The sequence below is a fragment of the Poecilia mexicana genome, unplaced genomic scaffold, assembly GCF_051168715.1.
Source record: "Poecilia mexicana isolate PSO_F unplaced genomic scaffold, ASM5116871v1 scaffold_7, whole genome shotgun sequence".
Classification (NCBI taxonomy): Eukaryota; Metazoa; Chordata; class Actinopteri; order Cyprinodontiformes; family Poeciliidae; genus Poecilia; species Poecilia mexicana.
The window spans coordinates 24,566,127-24,590,654 of NW_028263376.1; the positions used below are offsets into that span (position 1 = coordinate 24,566,127).

The 24,528-nt window shown below is 40.9% G+C and overlaps 1 protein-coding gene across 1 annotated transcript in view; it reads right to left on the reverse strand.

The window, feature by feature from the left end:
• Positions 1 to 995: 995 nt before the first annotated feature.
• Positions 996 to 24,528, reverse strand: part of plcg1 (phospholipase C, gamma 1) — a 38,126-nt gene continuing 14,593 nt past the window's right edge. The window contains exons 6-33 of the mRNA XM_088007298.1: positions 23,632 to 23,716; positions 23,411 to 23,494; positions 23,046 to 23,068; positions 22,886 to 22,958; positions 22,692 to 22,793; positions 20,357 to 20,475; positions 19,771 to 19,856; positions 19,489 to 19,609; positions 19,109 to 19,277; positions 18,490 to 18,612; positions 18,155 to 18,256; positions 16,753 to 16,940; positions 15,806 to 16,006; positions 15,502 to 15,621; positions 14,191 to 14,371; positions 14,009 to 14,086; positions 13,823 to 13,926; positions 13,589 to 13,682; positions 13,377 to 13,446; positions 11,734 to 11,894; positions 11,227 to 11,323; positions 10,907 to 11,131; positions 10,648 to 10,796; positions 9,066 to 9,180; positions 7,744 to 7,905; positions 7,545 to 7,633; positions 4,234 to 4,493; positions 996 to 4,133 (exon numbers count right to left, since the gene is read on the reverse strand). Coding sequence (XP_087863424.1) covers positions 4,097 to 4,133; positions 4,234 to 4,493; positions 7,545 to 7,633; positions 7,744 to 7,905; positions 9,066 to 9,180; positions 10,648 to 10,796; positions 10,907 to 11,131; positions 11,227 to 11,323; positions 11,734 to 11,894; positions 13,377 to 13,446; positions 13,589 to 13,682; positions 13,823 to 13,926; positions 14,009 to 14,086; positions 14,191 to 14,371; positions 15,502 to 15,621; positions 15,806 to 16,006; positions 16,753 to 16,940; positions 18,155 to 18,256; positions 18,490 to 18,612; positions 19,109 to 19,277; positions 19,489 to 19,609; positions 19,771 to 19,856; positions 20,357 to 20,475; positions 22,692 to 22,793; positions 22,886 to 22,958; positions 23,046 to 23,068; positions 23,411 to 23,494; positions 23,632 to 23,716 — 3,418 coding nt within the window. The 3' untranslated portion in view covers positions 996 to 4,096. The remainder of the gene's footprint in view (positions 4,134 to 4,233; positions 4,494 to 7,544; positions 7,634 to 7,743; positions 7,906 to 9,065; positions 9,181 to 10,647; positions 10,797 to 10,906; positions 11,132 to 11,226; positions 11,324 to 11,733; positions 11,895 to 13,376; positions 13,447 to 13,588; positions 13,683 to 13,822; positions 13,927 to 14,008; positions 14,087 to 14,190; positions 14,372 to 15,501; positions 15,622 to 15,805; positions 16,007 to 16,752; positions 16,941 to 18,154; positions 18,257 to 18,489; positions 18,613 to 19,108; positions 19,278 to 19,488; positions 19,610 to 19,770; positions 19,857 to 20,356; positions 20,476 to 22,691; positions 22,794 to 22,885; positions 22,959 to 23,045; positions 23,069 to 23,410; positions 23,495 to 23,631; positions 23,717 to 24,528) is intronic.

Below are 24,528 nucleotides of genomic sequence, written 5' to 3' on the forward strand. Positions count from 1 at the left end.
TTTTACTGAGATTTAATGTGATATAAACTGCGTGGAGGTTGACGTGCTTAAAAAGACACGGGCCAATTGCAGTCAGATTTCTATTAAGTTAGGTTTGATAAATACAGCAGTTGATAAGTAAAGGTGATCATTTATTGTGGTTTGTAATTGAGTTTTCTTAATCCGCTTCTAAGCAAGAGTTGCTGGATGTATGTGGTCCTACTTACATTAAAATGAAAGCAAAAAGAATGCATAGCAACCTAAATGTCTTAAGTTGTACCTAGCATTTTCAATTTTAGCATTTTGCATTTTTCAAAGGCTTCCTGGACCTTAAAGATTCACTTTTTTTAAATCAGGGATTCAGGGCAGCACAAACTCATTCTGATGGCTGCAAAAAGCCCAACCTTTGGTCAACCCAGGGTTAGTTTAAAGCAAATATGTGGGAGAGAATGGCTCAGTCAAAGTCCAGACTCACAAATACATGCTCCTAGTTGCTGTTCTGCAAAGAATAGCTGAAAATGTTTAGTATTTAGATGTACACAGATAATTGACATGCCTCAAAACGTCTGCAGCTGTAAAAGTGTGAATTTACAAAGTAATACATTTATACACATGCAACAAATTTCATATTTTACTTTGGAACCATTTTTGAAAACTGTGTTTCCTTCCATCTGGTAGTTGTGCATCATTTTATGTTGGTTAATCACATAAAATTCCAACAAAATTCACTTTTTGCTTTGAACAAAAAAAAAAAATGAAAAAAGCTCAACTTCCATAAATACTTGATTTTTCCCATTTGAAATACCAAATTATTTCAGAAAAGTTTTAAAAGTTCATGCCCTTTGCTTCCACGTGACTCATTTTCGGTTCCGTTCGATTATTCATCCTCATGTTTGTCGGCTGCTCACGCGTCTTAAAGCCGTTCGTTTCCGTTCAGTTTTCCCGGAAGTTTAAAAAGACAAGTATCTGCGCCTCAATGAACAATTTGATAAGAAAAATAAGGACCAGTAAGGATGTATAAAGCAGTGAGTATTTTATTTACTTTTCAGGCTTGAATATGTTCCATATGAAAGGCAAAAAAAAAATAAAAATTAATACTTCTCGTCATTGAGGTTTAGGCACATTACAGGAAGGCAAATGTAAAATGAGGCCGACGCTAGCAGGAAGAAAAATCGATAAAATTACAACAAAAAGCGAAACAAATTACAGTTAAAGGCCCCACACAGGCGTCCTTTGTTATTCAGCTTGATTTGATGTCACTATGGAGAATAGTCCGACAACATCAAACAGTTGAGTCGTTCTGCACATGCTCACACGGTGCCGAGCAGCAAACCATCAAAATACGTGACCATGGGCTGTGGGAAATGTGGCTTCAATGTGGTGTGTGTGTGGAGATAGGCCAGAAATGAGAGCAATGCATTGTTCCACACACACACACACACACACACATTAAAAAAAACTAAACACACTGGAGGAAGAGTACATGTAACACAAAAGGAGCTTTGGGAAACAATCAAGTGCAAATGCAACAAAATGCCCCAGCCGTCCAGCATGATGACCCCGCCCTTCACCTTTCATTGTCCTTTATGGCTTAAAATGCGTCTCAAAACACTGAGCAAGAATCTGAATATCATCGACCGTTCAGTCAAATCAGGGAAAACACTGTTTGTTCAGCGAGCCTGGACCCTGAGCCCAGCTAAAGGCTAATCCGTTTCCAGGCATGTAACGACGAGACGCAGCGGTGAGCAGAACTCTTTGGACCTTTCATTCATTATCATTTGGTCACTGCTGGTCTTCAATACTCGTTTATCTTAATACTGTGACTCCACCTGCACCAAAAACACACGGGGGGGGAAGAGCAGAAAGCCACGTGAGCAGAGCTAAAACTTTTTCAGTGACGCCTCAGAATCGACCTACATCTGAATTCATCAGCAGAAAGCGATGCAGACTGGGATACTGGGCTGCAAAGCCGGGTCACTGTTACAAAGTCCCATCTTTTTTTTTTTTTTTTTTTTTTTACCCATAATTCCTGCATGAATATCCTGTATTAGGAATGAGCAGAATGATCAGCATCAATGCAGACTCCTGTGTGAATCTTAAGTTCACACACTGCTATTAATATTCATGTTGTTTTGATAAAAAAAAGATGATTTTTTTTTTAAAGGCCTTTACACTTTTAATGTGACGCAGCCTGTATGATTGAACTTAAACATAAACAAATCCGCTTGAACCTCGTTGCATAAGTTAGCACACCTTCCTCCCGGAGGAGGCATTTTCTGACGTCTGCAGACGTTAAACTGGAGAAACTAGATAAGAGACTCACAGTTTCTGGGGGTCTGTAAGTGTCTTACAGTTAAGAATCTCAATTTTACGCATTAAAACGTTTTAGAGAAATGTGTATTATGAGCCATTACAAATAATCTGCAGATATTTATGCCCTTTAATCCATTTGTTGATTCTTAAATACACAAGATTTCATTTTCCAAAAGAAAACTGCACTGGTGCCCTTAAATTATGTTTTATTTCTGGCTGACAGAGTTTTATTTTTCCTAATTGGTTTCAGAAGTTAAGTTTAAAACCTAAGTTTCATTTTAGTTATTGACTAAACATATTTAAGACCAGTCAGTGTGGCTGCAAAGTCGCTGTCAGGACCTCCGAGAAAGCTGAATATTCTGGTTCTGTTCCAAACATTTCTTGTATTTCTCCAACTGTCCGGATTTTTTTTTTAAAAATGCTAGATTAAAAATAAAGGCTTGGATAAAATCTCTCAAAACACCATAAGAGAATCTGCTACGAACTTAAACATAACTACCATAAGTTAGAATTTGAACAGGAAAAACACAAAGCACCTCTGGCAGAACACAGTGAAACATGGTGGTGGCAGCATTATGATCTGGGGTCGTTAAAATTCAGACGTCTGCTGGAAATCAAGTCGATTTAAGATTTCACTAAATCAGGCAAGAGACAAAAGAATCTCTTCGCCAGAAATAAAAGTTTTGGCTCCACCTGAGGGATGATAAGTTTGGAGGCCATTTTGAAAAGTAGAGGCCAAATATGCGACATACTTCCTCAAAACTAAAAAGCTGAACGGTGTGTTTATGAAACCAGGTTATCCCTGCTCTCTGACATTCCTCAGATGAATTTTGAACATCTTAAACATGTATCGTTTACCAAGTTGCGTGTTTTAAGACACTGATGTGGATAAGAACGTGATGGTAGCGGGTGCAAACAGAAAAACCAAAAACAAACAACAGTCACCATCAGAGTCCAGGGCCTGACCTCCATCACCACGCGGCCGAAGTGCCAGAAGGGTCAGTGGAGCCAGTTAGCAAAGCAAGACGATGGAATGATGTGCAGCTTTTGTTTTTGCTGGAATGTAAGTGAGAAACGCGATGCTCCTTGGAACGCAAAAAACAGGCCACGGCCTCTTCCTCTTCCTTTTAATAATTACAATAAAAACAGAAACGCCTCTGAGATTTCAGTCCAGGTCGTAAGTCGGCGTCAGAGCGGAGGCACGTAAAATGTCTGTCACGAAGCAGAGTGAGGTTAAAACGTAGCCGTAGAAAGCCCTCATGGTTCACGCCGACATGAAGTCACATTATGAATGTTTAAAGGTTTAAATAACTGGAATATTTAAAAACATGGAGACAGGAGCTCTTTGAGAGCAGGCCGGCTGCTGCTGCTGCTGCTGCTGCTGCTCTCCGGCCGACGGCGCAGCAGGAATAAATATCTGTCCAAGCAGCAGAGAGAGGAGGAACCGGAACCGGAACCAGCTCTATCCCTTTTCTTCCACTTGGTCTCCAAACTCAGCAGCTGTTGTCACGACGACAACAACAACAACACTGGAAATCACAGTCCAGGACTCCTCCAGCCTTCCAGTTTCTTCTTCCTGTCTGCCGCCGTCTGCTTCCTGTCAAGCGCCCCTCCACCCCGCAGCGTCCTTTCCCTCCTCCTCAGTGGGACACAGAGGCGGTGATGTGGGAAGTGGAGGAGGGGGCGGGGGGGGGGGGGGGGTTTGTAGGAGGAATCGAAGGAGGGAGAGCTGCCTGAAATGTAGGCCAAAGCGGTGGTGGGCGTTTCCATGGAAACAGCAATCACACAGCAGTCAGTGACATCATCAGTACGGGGAGAGGCGACTGGTCCTCCGCAGCATCCTGGAGAGAAGACGGAGAGGAGGGTGAGCTCCACGGGGTGAGCTCCACGTCTTCCTAACACCACCAACAGCAGCAGCTGTCCAGCTGTCCACACGCTCACCTTCGGTTCTGAGGGTCCATCTGGTCCAGCAGCGCCTCCTGGGACACCCTGAAGTCGTCGATGGGTGACTGGTAGCGGGATTCGAACGAGCCCTCCCTCCCTCTGTAGGACATGGCCTGAGCCGGCGACTGGGGCAGTGGGGACGTGGTGGACGACGTCGAGGACACGGAGCCCAGCTCTCGTCCCACCTGTGCCGCCGACGCCGGCGCCGACGCGCTCCCCGCCGCGGAGAACGGGCTCAGGACTTCCCCGTTCTCATCCTGGAAACCACGGAGCAAAACAGGAGAGATGATCCAGGATCAGCACAGCAGCTGGTCCGACAGTAAAAGCTTTTGATTTCACCGGGTTCGGGTCTAAAAAACTAAAGGAAGACGAGAGATTTCCTCAACAGGTAAGAGAAGAGGCGATGAAGCTGAGCGATCATCAGGTCTTCTAAGTTAGAGGAGTTATAATGACTTGTTTAAACAGGATGCAGCTTGTTACAAAGTAAAGACGACTCGGCGCTATTTTCATCATCGGGGAGGTGAGAATGAAGGGACAGGAAGCCTGAAGCTATTTAAAGAGAAACTGTCAGTCGAGGCTGGACGTTCAGCAGAAATCTGAAGCGACTTCTATTACAGACACAGCTCAAAATTTTAGAATATGAAGAAAAAGTTAAACAATTTTGTCATTAATTTAGGAAGTGAAACTTTCAAACTATTACGAGCCGACATTTCTTGTAGTTTTAGAGATTGTCGCTCACAGGTGACGAAAACTCAAAATTCAGTGCCTCAGGAAAGTAGAATATTGTGGAAAGAGCTAAAGCATAATTCGCAGAAAGCTGGGTGAAAGGAAAAGCAAAATCCATTCAGTGGACTGAGGCTGGAGTCATCAAGTTCCAGCGCACACATCGATCAATGGCTGATCAAGAGACGTCAGAAGCATCTTACCTGGGCTAAGGAGGAAATTAACCACGCTGTCGTTTAGATGTTCAAAGTCATCCTTTCAAATGAAAGTAAACTTCACATTTCATTTGGAAATGAAGGTCGCAGAATTTTGAGGAAAAGTGAAGAGGCACAGAAGCCTCGTTGCTTAAAGTCCAGTGTGACGTTTCCAGCACCAAACGCCTCCGTCTACCTGGAAGTTTTACAGCAGCTCACACTTCCTTCTGTTGACAAGCCGCATGGAGATGCCAGGTTCTTTGTCCAGCAGGACTTTCCTATTGTTACACTGGTGACCGTCTTCCAGCTGGAAAGTTTTTCCACCCCAGCTGATGCAAAGAGTAGCCGCCTCTCATTTCTTAAACAAGGATGTCAGTCTGTTTAAGACGAGTCCAATCATTGGCATCAAGCAGACCAATCACCTAAAGAGGCTGGAGAAACTAATATCAATACATTATTAATTTCTTTGAGGAAGAAATGTGGGTGGATAAAAGGAATTTGTGATCGTGGTCAACTGAACGTTTGGCGACACCAAATTAAAGAAAAACCAGAGTAGAAGCATTTCGTCAAGGGAAACTCAATGAACTGGGACTGAACAGCTGTGTGACCATAAAACCACTAATCAGTGAGGCTAACCGGAGGGGGGGGGGGGGAGGCTTTAATTTGGACGGAGGCATAAAGATGTAACCTGATGAGTCCAGATTTACTCTCTTCCAGAGCGACAGGCGCATCAGGGTAAGAAGAGAGGCAGATGAAGTGAAGCACCCATATCAAGCCTGTTAGGGCAGCACTGTGATCTGGAGGGGGTGGTCAGGTCAAAGTTCAGCAACATTATGAGGTCAGCTGACCTGAAGGACCAGATTATTTTATCAAATGATTTGTTCTTCCCTGATGACGTGGGGGAATTTTACAAGGTGACAGCGACTCACTGGGCTGAAACGATGTCACAGAAAATGCCGTAATAAAAGCGAAACTCGTTCTTACAAAACATGAAAAGGATTCTCTCTCTCTTTTTTGTGCCAGCCAGTATATTTTGTTTTGTAGTCTGACCAAAGGAACGTGCATGAAGGTTTAACTTTTGCAAACGAGAAACAGAAAGTAATGAACTTTCACGGTATTCACATTTTTTTATCTATTTTTGTAACTCTTTGCACCAAACGGCTTGAATTCGTCTCCAGTTCAAAGTCTGATTGATTCACCGGCTGATGACAGGAGGAGGCGACTGACTGTTCATCAGTCGCTACTCTCACCCTTCTACTCTGAGGATTTTTTTTTTCTACCTGGTGTGAATTTCCAGTCAGCTCCTCCGTCTAGTCTTACTCTGAAGTGAGATTCAAATTACCAGGACAGAACTGGGAAAGAGCGCTTTAAATATTCTGCTCCTCATTACTGGAGGGGATTATAGCAGGATCGAACAGATTGAGGAAATTGTTTCGTTGTACAGTTTTAAACTATATTTAAAACGCTTCAAAGGCTGAAATTGTCTCGGTTTGCTGTTGTGTAGCCCAGGACGCTGGTAAATTACATTTTTAATCTCGGTGAGTTTTTCCTCTTCCTCGTTAAGTAAAGGTTACAAACAAACGTCGGTGAAGGCGGTGTGTTGAAACTATCGTCGTCCCCCCCAAAACCCGATCCAATGGTAAAAACTGAAGACTTAAAAGAAAAAAAAAACTAAACTGGAACATTTCTCAACATATTTTATTCAGTTTGTACAATTCTGCCATTTGGTGTCAAGTACAATTGACTTAAAAATAGTATTTACATTTTAAATAGTGAACACCACCACCGACACCGAAATAAAATTCCCCATTTACAACATAAAGTTTAGGTTTTTGGTGCAAAGCTACAGAAGTGGCAGAAGCTGTCTTATGGAGATGCCATAATCTCTTCAGGGTTTAACATCAATGAAGATATTGATTTGAAGATTTTGTCTAAAATAATAAATTAAGGCATTTTAAAACCTAGAATATAACACTTACATACAAAATATCAATGTAAATCTAGTAGGTTGGAATTACATTTAACAATTTGTAAAATATATACACGTTTTTCCCCTCATCTCACACTGGTCAGCGACATGGTCTCGCACCTAGAGCAGGTGTGAACATGCAGCTCCAGATATGCATCTGTAAATAGACGAGTATCACTTCTTCATAGGTGAGAGAATCGACTCTCCCAGAGTTGAGAGTGTCTGGACACTTTTAACCGTCTTTGCATAAAGCCAAGAAAATAAAATACTCTTGCGGCTTTCCTCGATTAAAAACAGCAAACCTCCTGGTTTAGCATTAAAATCACAAAACAATAACATCTATACGAAGCAAGTGCATGATGCCTTATGGCTTTTATAACCCGGCAGGTTTAGAAGGAGCTCGGTTAAAGAGACTAACCCACCCTGCCTCTGGTGATTTCCATGTGGACCAACAGAGAAGCCAACTCCAGATCTTCACTGTAGCTGTTCTTCAGCGGTACCGACCTGTAGCCTGAAAAACACAAACACGCACATTTACAGCTGCTTACATCCACGCAGCATCAAGAGTTTCCTCTCAAAGACAAAGATCTGGGGAACACACACACACACGCACACACACACCTGTCTTGAGGCTCTGAATGGGGAACGTCGCCTGAGCCAGAAAGTTTTGGTCATTGAACATGTCGATTTCATAAACCCCGAAGCGCAGGAAAGCAAAGGCGGAGTTGCAGACGGTGAAGGAGAAGGACTTCCTGGGCCAGGTCGGGTTCAGGCCGTTGTCAGCTGGAAGAGACCGCAGGAGACACTCAGAAATCCAGGAATACTGAGCTGAGCTTTTTGGTTTGTTTCTTTACTGAATCATTGCATTAGGTTAATTTGAGTTAGAATGGATTAATTGATTGTATGAGGGAATCATTTCCAATAATCATTCTATTACTATTCTTCAGAGACCCATTGTTGTGTACCAATATCAGCCCTTTTGATAAGTTATGTAATCAGAGCTCACAAACCGATTCATAGATACGAGGCTTATGAGAAGTTTTCATAAATAATCGCTGAGCAGTCTCATTAACTGATACAAAATAAGAAATGATCAGAGAAACATGAGAACTCTACAATATGTATCCACATATGATTTAATCAAAATTACATTTTCCTCAAAACAAGATATGCAGAATAATTGGACTAAAACAAAACCAGCTGGAAACCTGTGACGAACTGTTTGCATTCATTTATTACTCCCTCCAAAAGAAAAATCTGGTCCAAAACATTCAGTCAGATCAATATTATTGATAACAGCTAAGAGAAGATTTTCCCGTATAATGACTGGAATATACTACATAATATTTGGTCTTTACATCACCAGCCCAAACAGAGGATCTGAATTGGATCTGATTAATAAGATTTTTTAAAATAAAATCTGGGTGAATGATGCTTACTTTGGAGACACCATCGTGGCTCTGCCACCAGGGGGCAGTGTGGCGCTCCCTTCTCACAATCCACCAACTACAACAACGTTGCCAACCGGCTTTTATTGACATGAAGGAGCCACATGCTATTAGGCATGTTGTCTGATCAGAGCATCACTGCATTAATAGAAGCTCTGATGACTCAATCAACTGGATTCATTTGAAAAATACAAAACCAAAAATCTACAACATTTTTAGAAAAAAGCCCCACAAGTTTCAACGCTAACCATTCCACCTGACAAACTACGATGATGTCAACGCTGCACAATGTTTTGCTTTTGTATTCCCAGACAAGGCCAAATTGTTTGCACAACTTCCTGTTTTTCTAGGACCACAAAGGACTTTTTACACAAAAGGTAATTGATCCAATAAACAATGAAAAAATACATTTAAAAATAACTCCTTCCTACGGTTTTGGCGCACAGGCCCATTCCTGGAAGAGAGATCTGCGGCTGCAGTTGAAGCGGCGCTCACCTGCGGATTCCGTTTTCTGCTTGTCGTTGTCGTAGTCCGCCCCACACACCTCGATCTCGATGAGAGGAGAGACGATGCCTCTGCCGTGCTTCGGGAGGTGCCGAGCGCCCAAAACCTTGAAAGAAAAAGCAACGAAATTCACATTCATCATACCTCAAACTACAAATACATATGCAATCATTCATTAGACTCTTTTTATATATATATATCTAGATTTGTTATGCTGAGCTGGACTTATACAACTTGTTTCTAGTTTTTGCATATAATTTCAGTCAGCTTGAAGTTTATGATTTCTCACACTGCTTGATTTACAATTTTTGCAAAACTGCTTTTGACTTATTTTGAGGTATTTAGACTTTAATTTAAAAAAAAAAATTCACATCTCTGAGATGCGGATGCAGTCTGGGATTTTGCAAGCATAGAAAACGTGCAGCGTGGTGAAGAATGCATGCAGAAGACGAAAAAAAAAAAAAAAAACCAGGTTGCTGTGAGCAAAGTTTTTCTGTGGCAAATTACCACAAAGAACTGAAAGCATGTGAAAGACAGCCCTGGTTAGACTGAGCTGAGGGGGAACAACAATCTCACAGCTCCTCTTAGGAGGTGGTTTCCCATCTTTGCAGCCTTCTTGCCGAGTTGTGCTCCCTACAACAGCCGACTGAAGTATAAAAACATTGCTGAAAGTTGTCTTACTATGTCGCTGCAACGCTTACCGTGTCGAAGTCAAACAAAACAAAGACAGCGACACAGTAAAGGGCAAAATTAAATTTAAAATAATCTCTTCATTTTACCAGCATGTTTCTTCTGATTGAAAGTAGCTGAAGAATTGACTAAAGATGGAAAACAGGATTTCTGACCGTAAAGAATCGCTTCTATTGCTCTAATCCTTTTTCTACCTAAAGGTAGAAATAACTTTCATTTCAAAAGTGTAAAAAAAAATAAAAAATGCAACAGCAATCCCCCATGCACCTGGAATAACAAATTTATGATAAAAAAGAGGGTCTTTTCCGTTTTTAAAGTTATTTAACTTTTATAGCTGAAGTGTATAAAATCACACATGATCGACTCCATCAAGTCCTTACCTCCTGAACCAAAGTAAATCAAAATAGAAACCTCTGTGGAAAATTAATCAAACCCTAAATGTACAGAAATGATTAAAAGCCTCGGATTTAAAGTGGGTTTAATTGATTTTAATTACTTTAAGCATGAATGCACAGTTCAAGAAAAAAAATTATCGGTGCACCACACATTTAAAAAAAAAATCTAATAAAATGTCAAAGTTACATTTTAAATAAAGACTCTTTTTTTTCCCCCCTTTCGGTTCTATTGCAGTTCATTTCCAGCTCTTTCTAATTATATTTCACCTCCAGGCTTTTTTTTACACTTGAATTCAAAAATAATAACTTCACTACATTTATTTTTGTCAGGCAAAATTATAACTATTGCTGTTGTACCTAAACATGTCTTAAGTCTTTTAATTTTATTTCGTAAGTAACGAAGCTAAACCACAATTAATCAACTTTTCCAAGCCGTCTTCATAAATTCTCCTTATCGTCTTTTACTAGAATTAAACCTTTGACTTTACCTCTATTTTCATTGAGACTTGGTCTACGCCGCGTAGTGTGTTTTTGTCGAAGGGATCAAAGGAGTCGTCTCTCATGATGGGAGGCTGGAGGACGTAGCCGCTCCTTCCATTCAGCATGAACAGCGCCTGGTTCATCTGCATCGGCTTGTCTGTGGGCAGACGGAGCGGAAATAGACAACGAAGGTGAAATGAGTGAGGGAAAAAAAAAAAAAAAAAAAAAACCCCAAAGATGAATTCTCCTGTCTGCACTTCGACTTACCAGCAGTCTGAAAGTTGAGCGCGACCAGCTGAGAGCCGCAGAGCCACATGGGGAACGGGTCGTAGTTGGAGGAGTCGAGCCGCTGGCCTCTGGGGTAGATTCTGGACAGCTGCAGCCGGTTGTACTGCAGGAACTTCTTCCCCTTGGTTTTGTTGACGTACTTCTCCGCTTTGGTCTCGGGAAAGGACGACATGTCCTGGAAACAGGCCCGCTCCGTGCCGATCTCTGAGTGAGGCAGAGAGGGAGGGAACCGCGGCTGATCTCAGAACAGGTTTAACTTCATCACAGATCGCTATCTGGAGGTTGTGTGTTGTCCTCACTTTCTTCATCAAACGGGACCGGCCTGCAGTAGATGACCAGGTCTGATAGCTCCAACGCAATCTTCTTCCTCCTCTCCATTATCTTGCCCTCTTCCAGCTGAGCAAAGAAACACAAAAATGTAAACATGGCAGCAGTGAGGGTAGCATACAGCTCAGTGTGTGTGTGAAAACAACATTAGCATTCACTGCACCGCGCTGTTGGTGCTTATTAACCTCTTACACCCTCAGGGGGTATAAATAAATTTAAACTTAACATTTTGGGCAAAACCTTTATGCGGAATAGTTTTTGAAAGAAAAAAAGCCTCTTTTAGCGGATAATAAAAAATAAAAAAAAATTTAAAGGCACGTGGAGCCTTTGTTTACAGAGCGAGCCGAGGTCCCGGCAGCTGGACCCACCGGTGGGTCCGTCGGGTTCTAGGGGTTAAATATTTACAGCTACTATAAAGGAGACAGACTTCATGTTTCTGTGCATTTCCTGATACGCATATCTCATATATGCATCTTCACCTTGGCCTCAGAAGTCGCAGCCACTTCCTGGATTTTCGTCTTCCAGTCTTGAAGTTCCTCTAAGCTGTTGGCAGCCACGTCCAGCAAAGTGGCCTGCACCGTGTTATTCTGAACCAGAGAGAAGACAAACGGTCTGCTGCCCTTCCCTTCAGTGCGGGTGACTGGAGAGGAGAAAAGAAAAAGAAAAAAAGGGGGGAAAATAATACATTACCATATCATGTTGGGCTTCCATTAGGCCATGGTTAAAAACTAAATAAAAGCAACACAAATTGCATAAGTTACCAAATAATAAAGTTAAATCTAGATTATGTGCAAAGAACTAAGAATTGTGATGAAGATGTTTTGCTTCACTTTTTTTTAAAAATGAAAATGATTTATTTTAATGCCACTAGATGGAGATGTTGAGCCACAAAACAATACAATAAGAGAATCTGCTGGGACAATATTTAACTTAATTTGTTCATACTTCCTTTTTTTTTGTCTGAGACACTGGATGTTAGGATAATTGTTTCCTCTTGTTTTGGATGCTGTGCAGCTGGACAGATTTTTTTCTTTTTTTTGTCTTTTTGTTTTTTTAAACTTTTTTCCAGTTGTTGTGATGTGTAACTTTGACAACAAGGTGTAGTTTTTACAATCGAGAGCAGCTGATAAGCATCTCAACGGCTCAGATAATACGTAAACTACAATTCCAAATCCTAGAGGAATTGAAGAGGAGACTTCATGGATTCAGAGCAGAACTAAAGAGAAGAGAAAGAAAGAGGAAGTTCAAACTATCTGTTATATCGATAAAGGGCAAAGATTGACTCCAGCGTTTCTCTGCCCAGCTTTCTAACCACATGGTCAGATAAAGAGCGGTGGCAAAAAGCGAAAACACGGTAAGTGACGATGATGTCATCAGACAGAGAGGGTTACTGTGGAATATCATCTCTGCTGCCTTGAAACTGAACTGGAAGCATGTTCTGACAGTCATGACACGCTCATACAGCAACAGTCTTCAGTCAGAGGCTTCGTTGAATTCACTGCAAAACTATCTGGGTGTTTGCAGGGGAAGCAAACCTGAAGCGCAGTGATGAGGTTTACACCTGACCCCCTTTTCACACAGGATCCGATTAGTTTGGATTAAATGTTTTCCTCAGTAAATAACTCAGCTTATCTGCCTATTTAAAAAAAAAATTGACCCTTTGATACTTAAAGACAAATGTTATTCTCCTCACAATGAGAGAATAAAATGAAAACCAGCACAGTAAACTTTATCGTTTTCTTCATGAAACTGTCAAAACTCGGCAGTCTGGTGGCTTAAAGGCAAACTGATAAAACAGGTCTGCACAGAAGCTTTATGTTGGTTTCCAAATGAATGCTCTGTGGGTAAAATTTGAACCTTATCTTTTAATTCACTGTGGTTTTCCTAGTCTGAACATGATCAAACTATGAGATAAAAACGTGTGAAAACCTATATAAAAAAAATAATCAAGCCCTATGAGCAATGAATTAAGAAGGAGGCCGATAAAACGGCAGTCAGGAAAGTAATAACGCAGAAAGCAGGCGCCTCCATTTTTCAGCCTGAAATGGGGCCCGCTGTCAAGGTAGCAGGTTGCTCTGCAGCCCTGCAGCAGAGGCTGACAGGAAGTGGAGGGGCTACTCACTAATCTGGCAGGAAGTTACATCCACACTTCCTCTCAGCAGATCTCCGAGAGGGCTGTTTTCTGTCATCTCCTGCATGACAGAGAAGACAAAAAAAAGAAACAGATTACAAAGTGTTTGATCTCCGTCGACATTTTATTCCACATTATGCAGGGATCCAATGAGAGAGATCAGTGATGATCAGCAGAATAAACAACAAGGCGACGATCCTCACAGTTCTGTCCGGCTCTGCTGCCGCTTGGCTGATCTCCTCAACGTAGTTTGCAGGGAACCACATCTGCTTCTTCCCCCCACAGTCACCTTTCCACCTGTGCCAAACACAAAAAGTTAAAGTGCATTTATAACACAGCACCACTCTGTTATAATACACTCACTGCTCTTGTTCTCTTCCTAGAAAAAAATGCAATCTCTGCAAATGGAAAAACAATTTCCTGCACTTCTCACTCACCATCCACCTTCCTGTTTGTCTACGTTGGTGATGACGGCGTTCTTGGAGAAGGAGAGCTCGTCGTCTCTCTGAGCTTTATACTCGTACATGGCTTTGACTGTGCACTGGAACAACAAGAGAGACTTATTAGACGGACAAATGCCACCGGTGAGGAAGCGCGAGTGTTCAGAGACGCTGGAAACTCACCTTCAAAGTTGGCATTTGATTGGCCTCCACGTAAAAGCCCGGATTCCTGCCCTCATACAGCGACCCGTAGTCTGGCTCCTGTTGGTCAACATGCAGTGTTTACAGACTGTGGAGCGTTCCGACCGGTGGAGTTTGTTTATTTTTAATTAATGTCTAGTAAACACGCAGCGGATAGCACTCACAGCAGTGCCTATCTTCTCCAGTGTGTCGTCGTTGATGGGATAGCGTAGCTTCATTTTCCGATACAGGGGGTGCTTTTCATAATAACTGATGAGATCGACGAGGCTGTCGAACTCTGAGGTGCCCAGCAACACAACCTGACCTTCCTGCAGCACTCGGCAGTGCTTGATTTTACCCTCGGCCCTGAAACCAAACAAGAATCCACACGGTCACAATGAGAACATGAGGAATAAAGTTTAGAAGCGTGCAATGCCCGACAAAGGTTTGACGTTTTGCAGCCACATTTAAATGTATTTGGACAAACACAACGATAGAAAATTAGTCTTTTAATTTCACTATTTTTTTTTAGAAATTAAAAATCAAAAATTGTAGTTTACACTTGAATCCAGTTACTATTACTCATTGCTATGTAGAATCACCCATTTCTGCATTATGTGCAGTTTTTAAACCTAGGGATTTCTGTCACATTAAATTACAATATCTTAATATCAAAATATAAGATATTACTGTAAGATCTTACAATATCTTAGTGTATGTTCAAAACAACTTCTTTTACATGCTCAGTGTATCCTGTGGTATTCATACCAAGATTAACCACACAGGTGGACTCTGAATATTAGGCAACTGCTGTAGGAAATGAGCTGCACAGAAATGTATTAGGGGTATCGGAGTAAAGAGAGGTGAATGCAAACAGACTGCTCACTTTGGTAACACTTTATTTGAAGGGGGGTCATAAACATCTGTCATGAACATGAATAAGCCTTCATGAATATTTATGACCTTTATCATAGAGCGTCATTCGGTAAATTATGACACTTTTAATACAAAGTTGACATTATTCAAAATGTCTTTATTATGACAACTTGACATTGACCAAGAAATCATTACTGATATAAGTTTTTTTATAAAAGTATTACTGATTGCACTTTAAAAATGAGATAACTTTATGTTATTAAAGGTAAAGTTTAAACAGTAATGATTTCCTGGTTAATGTTTATGAAAGTGTCACGACAGTCTTATTCACCCCCCTTCAAATAAAGTGTTACCCTCACTTTAGTTTAGATTAACAACATGTAATTTCCCTTCCACTTTATTAATAGTAGATTGTGTTTGCCTATCACATAAAAACCCAATAAAACACTGCAGTTAAGAGTGACAAGACAAAACATAGAAAGGATGCAGGGGCATCAATACTGGAGAGCTGCACTAACAGCTAATGGCTAAACCAGGTCTAGTGAATTTAAATAAAAGCTCTATATAGATTAAAAAGGATAATATAGGCATCAATCAACAGGGCATCAGGATGGAGTTACCTGAATGAAATGGCAAAAGAGTTGGGCTCTGTCCTTTTCCTGACTAGGAAAGCCCCATCACGAGGAACTCTCATCAGCATGTTCTCTGCCTGGCTCCTGGAAAGGTTGGCATGGTACCATCTACAAACAACCCAAAACACACCATGAATAACTTCATTCCGATTCTATGGTTCTAAGTTATCGATTTATCAGAGAAAACAAAGCCGGGTAAAATCTGAGTTTAAATAAGAACACAGTGAATACACCCGTGAACAACACCATCAAAACATTCTCTAGGAATTTAAAAGATTTCCTGCAAACTCACTCCTTGCTCTCGTGAGCGTTGGTCTGAGGCACTGGCTCGGTCAGCTTCATCTCAAACTCATTGCAGCGTAGCGCCACATGCTGGTAGTGGGTGATCAGAGCGAAGAGCGAGTCGAACACCAGGTTATCCGTCAGGTAGAACTTGGGGCTGCCAGCTTCCTGGCGAGAGTGGATGCGGCAGTGCTGCACGCGCCCCAACCGCCTAGCGTACCGCAGGGGAGGACAGGAGAGGAAGTCAGAACAACCGGGTGCCGCTTCGTATTTTCACTGTTCGTGCTTTGGCAGAAAGTTACCTCGATTAATCTCAGTATGGCAAAATGTTTCCCTGACACTGGGCGTTGTAAAAATGACGCCTACCCTGACTGACCCCTAAGACAAAAGTAAATAAAATCATATTGCCTATCGTTACTAACACACATTTATTTTACAAATTTATCGTAAAAATTTGGTGCATAATTTGTTCAAAATGAAAAGCAATGGATGTCTGAGCAGCATGCAGGGCCACGTTTATCTGTAAAATTATTGAAGCGTTTCTGTATGACCTCATCAGCCTCTAATATCTCTGAGGAGAAATGGTGGCTGCTATTTTAGACGTTGCTTCCTTTCATTGACTGTTTTAGACGTTTATTTCTGCACCGGCCTCCTGAGCTCATCACAGTGCATTCCAATTCAAGGCTGAACTTTGACTGGTCAATGCAAAATCTTTATTTATTTATTTTTTTAAGTTTGTTTTCTGCTCAACTGTGTTGCAGATTCAAGATAGAAACACCAGCCGGAACCAGCAGCCCGGCTGCTGTTTAACATGTGTTTAATACATGTTAAACACTGATGTATTTATAACATCAGTGTTTAACATTTATAACAGATCGATCTCAGTTTCTTCTCTCAGTTTTTTTTTTTTCCTAGTCTCATAGAAAAGTCTTAAAGCATTGTGACTGTAGCATTTACCAGAACGACAGTGTGTAGTCTCCTACAAAGGTTTCGCTCTCCCGGACCAGGAAGGAGCCGTCAGGAGCTCCGGTCTCTTGGCAGTAATCCGACAGGAGCCTCTCGGCGATCTGCCGACCGTCCCGCCCAGCGCCAAGCTTTCCGTGAAACCATTTCTCCGTCACATGCTGGTCCATAGTATTGAGCACCTTAACAGAAACAAAGACATCAGTCAAACTGCAGCTACCGTGTTTCCATACTCTGCAGAAAACATCAGCTTTAATACCGTTTCCTCATTGGCCACCTTTATCTCCTGGAGTAGCAGGTGTGGTTGTGCAAGTTTCACTAACTTCAATTAAATGCTTTTTAGGACCATCATTATTTCAATTTAAGACCAAACATACACTTAGAAATATGTAAGTAAGTTGTACGCCTAATTAGTAGTCTGCTTAAATTTGCATAAAAACGTTAAAAATAGCTCAAACGTTTTGCAATTAAGCCCTTCCTAATGCGCTGTTTGCTTTCAAATCTTGTAGTTTTGTATCAGCCAGAATTACAAAACTCGCATGTAATGATGGATTTGAACACGGAAAAAGTTAACGAAGAGCAGAGAACGGATAAACAAAGAAAGTTTAAACGCATCTAAATGTAACTAATATGGAAAATTTGGGCCCAACTTTTGAACGTCTAGCATTGAAATGATTAAATTTAAGACATTTTAGCACCCAGCAGAAACCCTGCATTCAGCATTAAAATAACCTCCATAGAACTGGTCAGCTCAAAAGTACATGCAGGGCAAACAAAAAAAAAAAAAAACTTTTTTAAAAATAAAATGACCAAAAATAGTGATTTTTTTTATATATATCACCAACGCAACAATAAACTAAGCATGAGCTATTTTAATTAAACAAATACATTAATGCAATTTTTGTTTCTAGGAACGGGATCATAGATCCAAAAAAGTTTTTTTTTTTCCACATTTTCCTTGTTTAATGAAAAGCAACTAGCTTGCTTATTATTTTGGGCTCAAGAAAACTGAAAAAAATATCGTCTCTTCTCAGCAATAAAAACAGGATCTAGGCCAGTCTTCACTTGAGAACATTTCTGTGTTTAGTTGTTTTAATACAGAAACTAAAATCAGATTTGAGGGCACCAAGCTGTACTTTATTGTATAAGTCAATGAGTAGATGTGGACTTATTTGCTAAGGAAATAGTAAGAATTCAGAAAGCTGGACAAAGATACTCACTTTGAGTTGCATCTAATATTTTTGTAAGTAGATTTTAAAGTAAAAGTTGTAGTTTTGTCCCAATTTATTTAATTTATTCTTGAATTGAATTGTGGTACGGGGAGGGAGGACACACATAAAATCAATTCAGGGCCACAAATAGTTCCTGGGCCCCACTTTGAACAGAATGTACTAACCTCTTTGAGCTCCTCATCCTCATCATTACCCAGGTTATTGGTGGTCTCCTCTGAATAGTAGATCTTATTGTGAGTCAGGACAAAGAAATGAGGGTACCACTCCTGTAAAAATAAGGAGATAAAAGATGTAATAAAATAAAAAAAAGTGTATAACACTTTCAAAACAAACAGATAAGGAAAAACTGCAGCACTTTGTGTCTTCATTACATCTACAACATTTAAAACGACTGGAAGACTTGGGGATATGAGCTCCAACTTTCCAGCCACCCATCTGTCTCTGAACGGCCTTTCATGTGGCGGCAGCTCTGCAGTTTCCAGGCAGTAACAATGCTTACATGGTTAATGGGATCTTCCAGGTAAAGGATGCCGTTTTTGATGGAGTTGCTGATATCATTCTCAGAATAAGGTGTGGCTGTCGGCACCTCCTCGTAGGCGCTGCCCTCTGCCAGCTTCTTATGCTGAGGCACAAAAACAGAGAAGGACAGTCAGGAGCAGCAACATTTTAACCTGCGTAGAAATCTTATTCCTAAAAGACTAAGAGTGTTAAAGGACAAATATATGTTAGAGCAACACAATATCTAAATATAGAAAAGATTCGACATAAAGAAATGGTCAGATAAGTAACTAAAAAAAACTGACAAACTAGAGCCAGAGCACTCAAAGAACCAGGAAGTGAGAACCATATCATATGGGTATTAGTGCAACACCTGGATCCACCCTGTCTGATAAGCCATGATTACAAATAGGATAAGGATTGTTTTCTTGATTAAAAAAAATAACTTATTTTCTTTTTAAATGTTAGATTTATTTGGATGGAATGAGCATGTTTGCTAAAAAAGATTCTCTTCCCACCCACCCAACCGTAGGGAGGATGAAGCTAAGATCCAGAATTCTTGCAAAAAGATATAAAAATAATAATATTAAAAGCCCTTTATTGCTTTCTTAAGGCCTGACCTTAATGAGAATCTTCTTTTTGAGCTGGTTGGGTGAAGGCAGGCCGTCTGCAGCCATATCTACTGCTTTGGTCAGCAGCATGTCTCCAAACACTTTCTTGAACTGGGTGGCCATATTCCTCTGTTGAACAATGCTACAGTGATCCTCGATGGACAGGATGATGGGATACCTGACGGAGATGTACAGATTAAACCGAGATAGGTTGAACATTTCCTAAAATATCTGCTACTGCAGACAGACATATTGATAAAGGATGACGCATCTAGATTCTTTCCTCTGTGTAATCTTCTGATCTCAGTCTTTTCTCAGTCTTCCGTTATCTTATCGAGAATAAAAATCGAAAAGGAGAAACACAAGCTGGCGAAGACGGGAAGACTCACTCGGATGTGACAAAAGCGTGGTCTTTGATGGTGTTCAGAACATCGTTGAACTTGATTTTCGTCGTGAGGGTGTGTCCGTGATAAATAACCGGCATCGAGTCGGGACCGTCCCAGCAATCCACTGAAAGCAAACACAGGGCTTTATTCTTAGTAACGCGCAGCGAGGAAAACATGACGTTATGTGCATACACCCAAGAAACTGTCACTGTCACGGTTCAGCTAGAAGGCTGAAAAGTAATCTGACAGTTATGATGACAGAGCAGGTCATGTGTGCTTACGTACATTCGATGCAGCGACATCCCATTCTCAAACAGCGGGCGTACGCCTCCAACGACGACTCGCTGGCAAACTGGTCTCCCGTCAGGTAGCTAAAAATAACCACGCAATTATAACTTATGCACACAGAGCAAGTTCATACATTAACAGTCAACCAGAAAGAACAGACACACAGTGTCTTTGTTTATGTATTAAGCAAACAACAAAAAAAAGCACAGCAAAATTACAAGTCCTGTTTCTCTTCTGTCAACAGAAGTTCTTGTTTCATATCCATTCAAACAGACTCAAAGGAACATGGGAAATTTTCACTTCACCCCCTCAGAAAGTATTGTTTCACTTCCAGGACAAAAAGGTTATCATCAGAAGTGCCTTTCTCACACTTTTCAATGCCTGGAAAAATACTTCTTCTTCTTACTGAATACCAGCATGAATATTATTCTGGGACATAATGAGGAAATAATACGCTTTTATCTGATACAAGAAGTCAGTGTAAAAGGCTTGTTTGGGGAAGAGGATGCCAGGCTTCAGCATTCCCAGGACCCGACTACAATTGACAGAAGAAAACGTTCTTCATGGGGGCAGCTTTTCTTACGTGTTGTGCGAAGAGGAGATCCAGTAGTGGGACAAGGGGTTGTTCATGTTTTCGGCACACACCATGTCCAGGGAGGAATCCCAGATGGTGTTCTCTTTGGAGAAGAGGTACGTGAGGAACTGCGGAGAGGAGAAAAGAGCAAAAGTTTGTGAATGAAACCATTTCAGAAATCCTGGCTTGGTTTATCCACAGTTAGCCCAGTTCAAAAAGTGAATATCTGCGTGTATCGAACACGCAGATATATCTTAAACTGGTTACGGCTTGCAGATGAAAACTCAAAATTACACTGCAATAACACATTATATTTAATTCTTAAATGTCAGGTCACTGAAGAGCATGTATGTAATGCTTGATCAGGCCTGATTTTGCATAAATTACTGCATTAAAAAGCTCAGGATGCTTAATTAGCCACCATTAGCCATTACATTGTTGGGTGTGATGTCTCTCCTTTTCATTTTGACAAGAACGTCAGACAATAGATGACCTTAAGATCAGACAGGTTTTTCCTGTCTGAACTGCATGGTGATTAAACCAGGTATTGGAACCTTTGGCAGTATGAGAAGGTATCAAGTGCAGATGGAAAATTTAAACCAGCATCTCCATAAAGCTCGTCAGGAGAGACATAAAGTGGTCTAAAATGTTCTGATGGATGGCACTAACACCTTACTTCATAAAATACAGTGGAGCAACATCAACAGATGATGTGTGTAAACGGACTTCGTGAACCAGACTGTAAGCTGCAGTCCACTCCCTTTTTAAAAGCTTTTCCTTCAGCAGTCTCCAGGATGCAGTTATTCCTTCTGCTTTGACACATTTTCCACCACATTTATTTCCATCTGCCCAACTTCCTAATACTAAGCTTGCATTCAGCACTAAAACACATAAATAAAATAATCAGAAACAGAGGGGTAGACGAGAATGTTTTGCAATTACTTAAAATGAACAAACAAACAAAATTACATCCTGGGTGCTTTTAGAATAATTACAGATTGTTTGAAATGTAACTACGGCAAAGCTTTTTCAACTTTGAGTCAGTATATGAAAACGCAACAAGAAGTTGTTGGATTTTGTTTGTGGGCTAAAGGAAAGATAGTTCAGGCCCGTTTCACCGTTATACGTATCCCCTGATAATCTCTGGCTTAAAATCTAAAAACCTTTGGGTGGTCCACCCTGGAATGAACAGGATTGCCTCCTGCGTCAGCGGGTTGGTTTAAGATCTTTGAATGTCTGTGGCTCCAATCATCTATCAGTGACAACGCCGTCCCAGGTGGATGTTTGTCACTGTGGTTTCTCGGTTCAGTTTTTTTCTCTCTCTTTCTGAAGGTGTAGTAGCAGACTTCTAGGGTATTTTCTCTTTATCCTTCTGTTTCTCTAGTATTGTCTCATTTCCTCTTAAACTTTTTATCTCACCTCTCTCCCTTTTTTCCTTTATTTACAGTCTCTGTCTACTACATTTGAAGTGTTTTATAAAAATCAAATGTAGAATTTGACTGAAAGCGACAACGCTCCACTGACAACTATCCTTAAAACCACATTGTTCGACAGGACACACTAAATATATTTTTAAAACAGAAACAGAAAAAAAAACAGGGTGATTGTACTACTAATTTAGCACTGGTGCCATTTCAGATGAGGTCCTGGTTGAAACAGCAGTTCTGGACAAAGTCAATCTTGGAATCAATTATTCTACAGAGTGCTGCAAATGCTTTAAAAAAATATTCAGGCAGTAGTGCAGGTTCAACTGTTTCTGCACAGGAAGAAGTTTATTGAGTCAAACCCAAGTTGAGGCCTTTCTGTGTGGAATGTACGGTTTCGGTGCTACTTTGTTTCTGCAGTGGTTTTTAGATGATTTACCCTGACTTTCATTACAAGTCAGTGGTGACACATGAGATATAATGCAGCATCTTGCAAACTTTGCAAACTGCTAACAAAGCAAAATGACTTTAATGAACTGAAGTGAGTTTCTGGTCCAGCTGAAGACTGCATTCCTGCTTGTTAGACGAAGGCATTGTCTAACTTCTGCCAGCGTCTCCAGCAGACTGGTTCTCACCAGCTTCCTTTCCTCTTAAGTCATTACATTATTGGTGACCACAAAAGCATCCTTCGCATTCTGCAGAACTGTCATGCACCAGTTTGGTAAATAACCTTTTCTGAATGCGTAGGAGATGGTATTTTAGGCCGAGATCACCGGTATCCACCATATCAGTGTCTGAATAAACTCCCACCCACAGCTGTAGCACAATGAGGGGCATTGGAAAACTTTACTTCTGAAAACATCTGAAATGTTTCCATTAACAGGTGAAACCCTTAGAACAGAAGAGGGTAATTTATTTACCTCCTCTGGATGGAAATATGGATCCTCCACTTCCCTTAGGGGGTCTTTCAGGTAGCTGAACATAAACTCTTGAACCTTGTTGTTGTCCGAGGCCCACAGTTCCTTAAATGCCCAAACGATAAATAAAAAATACAGTCAGATTAGAGCACGAACCAAAACAAATTCAGTGACATGTTAAATAGCTGAGGGATTACCTTCTGGCATTCTACGAGGAAGCTCTGGAAATCCTCCAGGGTGATCCTTTCATCAACTACGTTACCCATGAACCTGTATGAGAAGGAAGCAGGAAATTAACAACTGACATTCAAGAAAAAGATTCACTGTTCACATCAGAGTCTCGTTTTTAGGACCTACCTTTGCATAAAAGGGATCTCCACCTGAAAAGAGGTTAAAAAAAAAAAAAGAAAACAGAATATTTTAGTTAATTTCCATCACAGTACTGTACTAATTCTGTGTGCAGTTCAGCTTATGTAGACAGACACAGACTTCCAGCAGGTTGGGTGAGGCCACTGGGGTCATCCATTTAATGTGACCAGAGTCTGTCTGCTTGCTCATCTGTGTGTCCTAATGGCCTCCACTAGAGGGGTTTGGTGGGTTTCAGCCGGTGCATATTGATCTTGCAGCCATTTGAGAACACACAGATGGGGGATGAAGTGGGCCTCAGCAGGGGATCGCAGGAGGGGAAGAGCGATGGGAGCACATAAAATGTCTGCACTTACGTTTTTCTGCGCATCGAACATGAGGTTACGATAAAGCTGGGCGAACTGGCTGAAGGTTACGTCTCCATTCCTGGTTTCAGAGTCCTTACAAAGCAAGACGAGAAGGATGAGTGTGTAAGGAAGAACCGTCACGATAAAAATCATAAATCTTATGGTGGAGCAGGAAGTGGGCAGGGAGAGAGAATGGAAAGGTGGTCTGTGATAAGACGGAGAGAGGTTACCGGAAGTTTGTCTTTAATGAACCTCATGTTTGGCACCTTGTAGTTGACCTGGCTCAGCATGTTCTTCAGATCCTTATAGGATATCCTACGCACACACACACAGGCACGTTTTGTGAAAACAAAAATGATTAAACACTAAAATGCATGAGCACGTAAAATCCGCCCAAGCCTGGACGCCGTCGGATCAGATTTATTTTTCTACTGCTTCGCTTTTACTACAGAGCCTGGAATCGTTGGCAGGCGATGAGAATAGCCTTAAAAAATAACAAAGACAGGGATGTTACAGACAAACATCTCTGCACATCTCCTTCGTGCTCTGCGGTCTGTTTCCTGCTGCAGGAAGAGGGGCTAGTGTTTGGCTCTTAGGTCAGTTCCTTCACTACACCTCAACTGAGCGCTGACAAAAACACCCAGCATCCAGATAGAACCAGTTCACTTTACTCTTGATTATTAAACAACCACTTGAAAAAGGAAAGTTACTTGCTGCTGATCTAAAAAAAGGCATTTCACAAAGCAAACTAAAAGAAAATATCTTGTTCTATGTTGCAATGGCGACCAAACTGTTTTTTTTTGTTTGTTTTTTTGCCAAAACCATAAAGTTAAAAGTGCCAAGTGATTTAAAAATAATAACAATGAACCTGTTGAATGAATGAAATCAATTTTAAAAACTTAAATTCAAATAGTGAAGATCATATAACATCATACAAAATCCCTATACAGAGATAAACACTTTAAGGCTTTATTTCTCATAATTTCGATAATTGTGGCTTGTAGATGGATTATAGAAATTTAGAACATTGTGTAAAAGTTGCCCATTGAGTGACTAATCAGTTAATCAACCACAAACACCTGCAAAGGTTTTCTGAGCCCGTCTCAGTCTGGGTCAGTAGGACACGG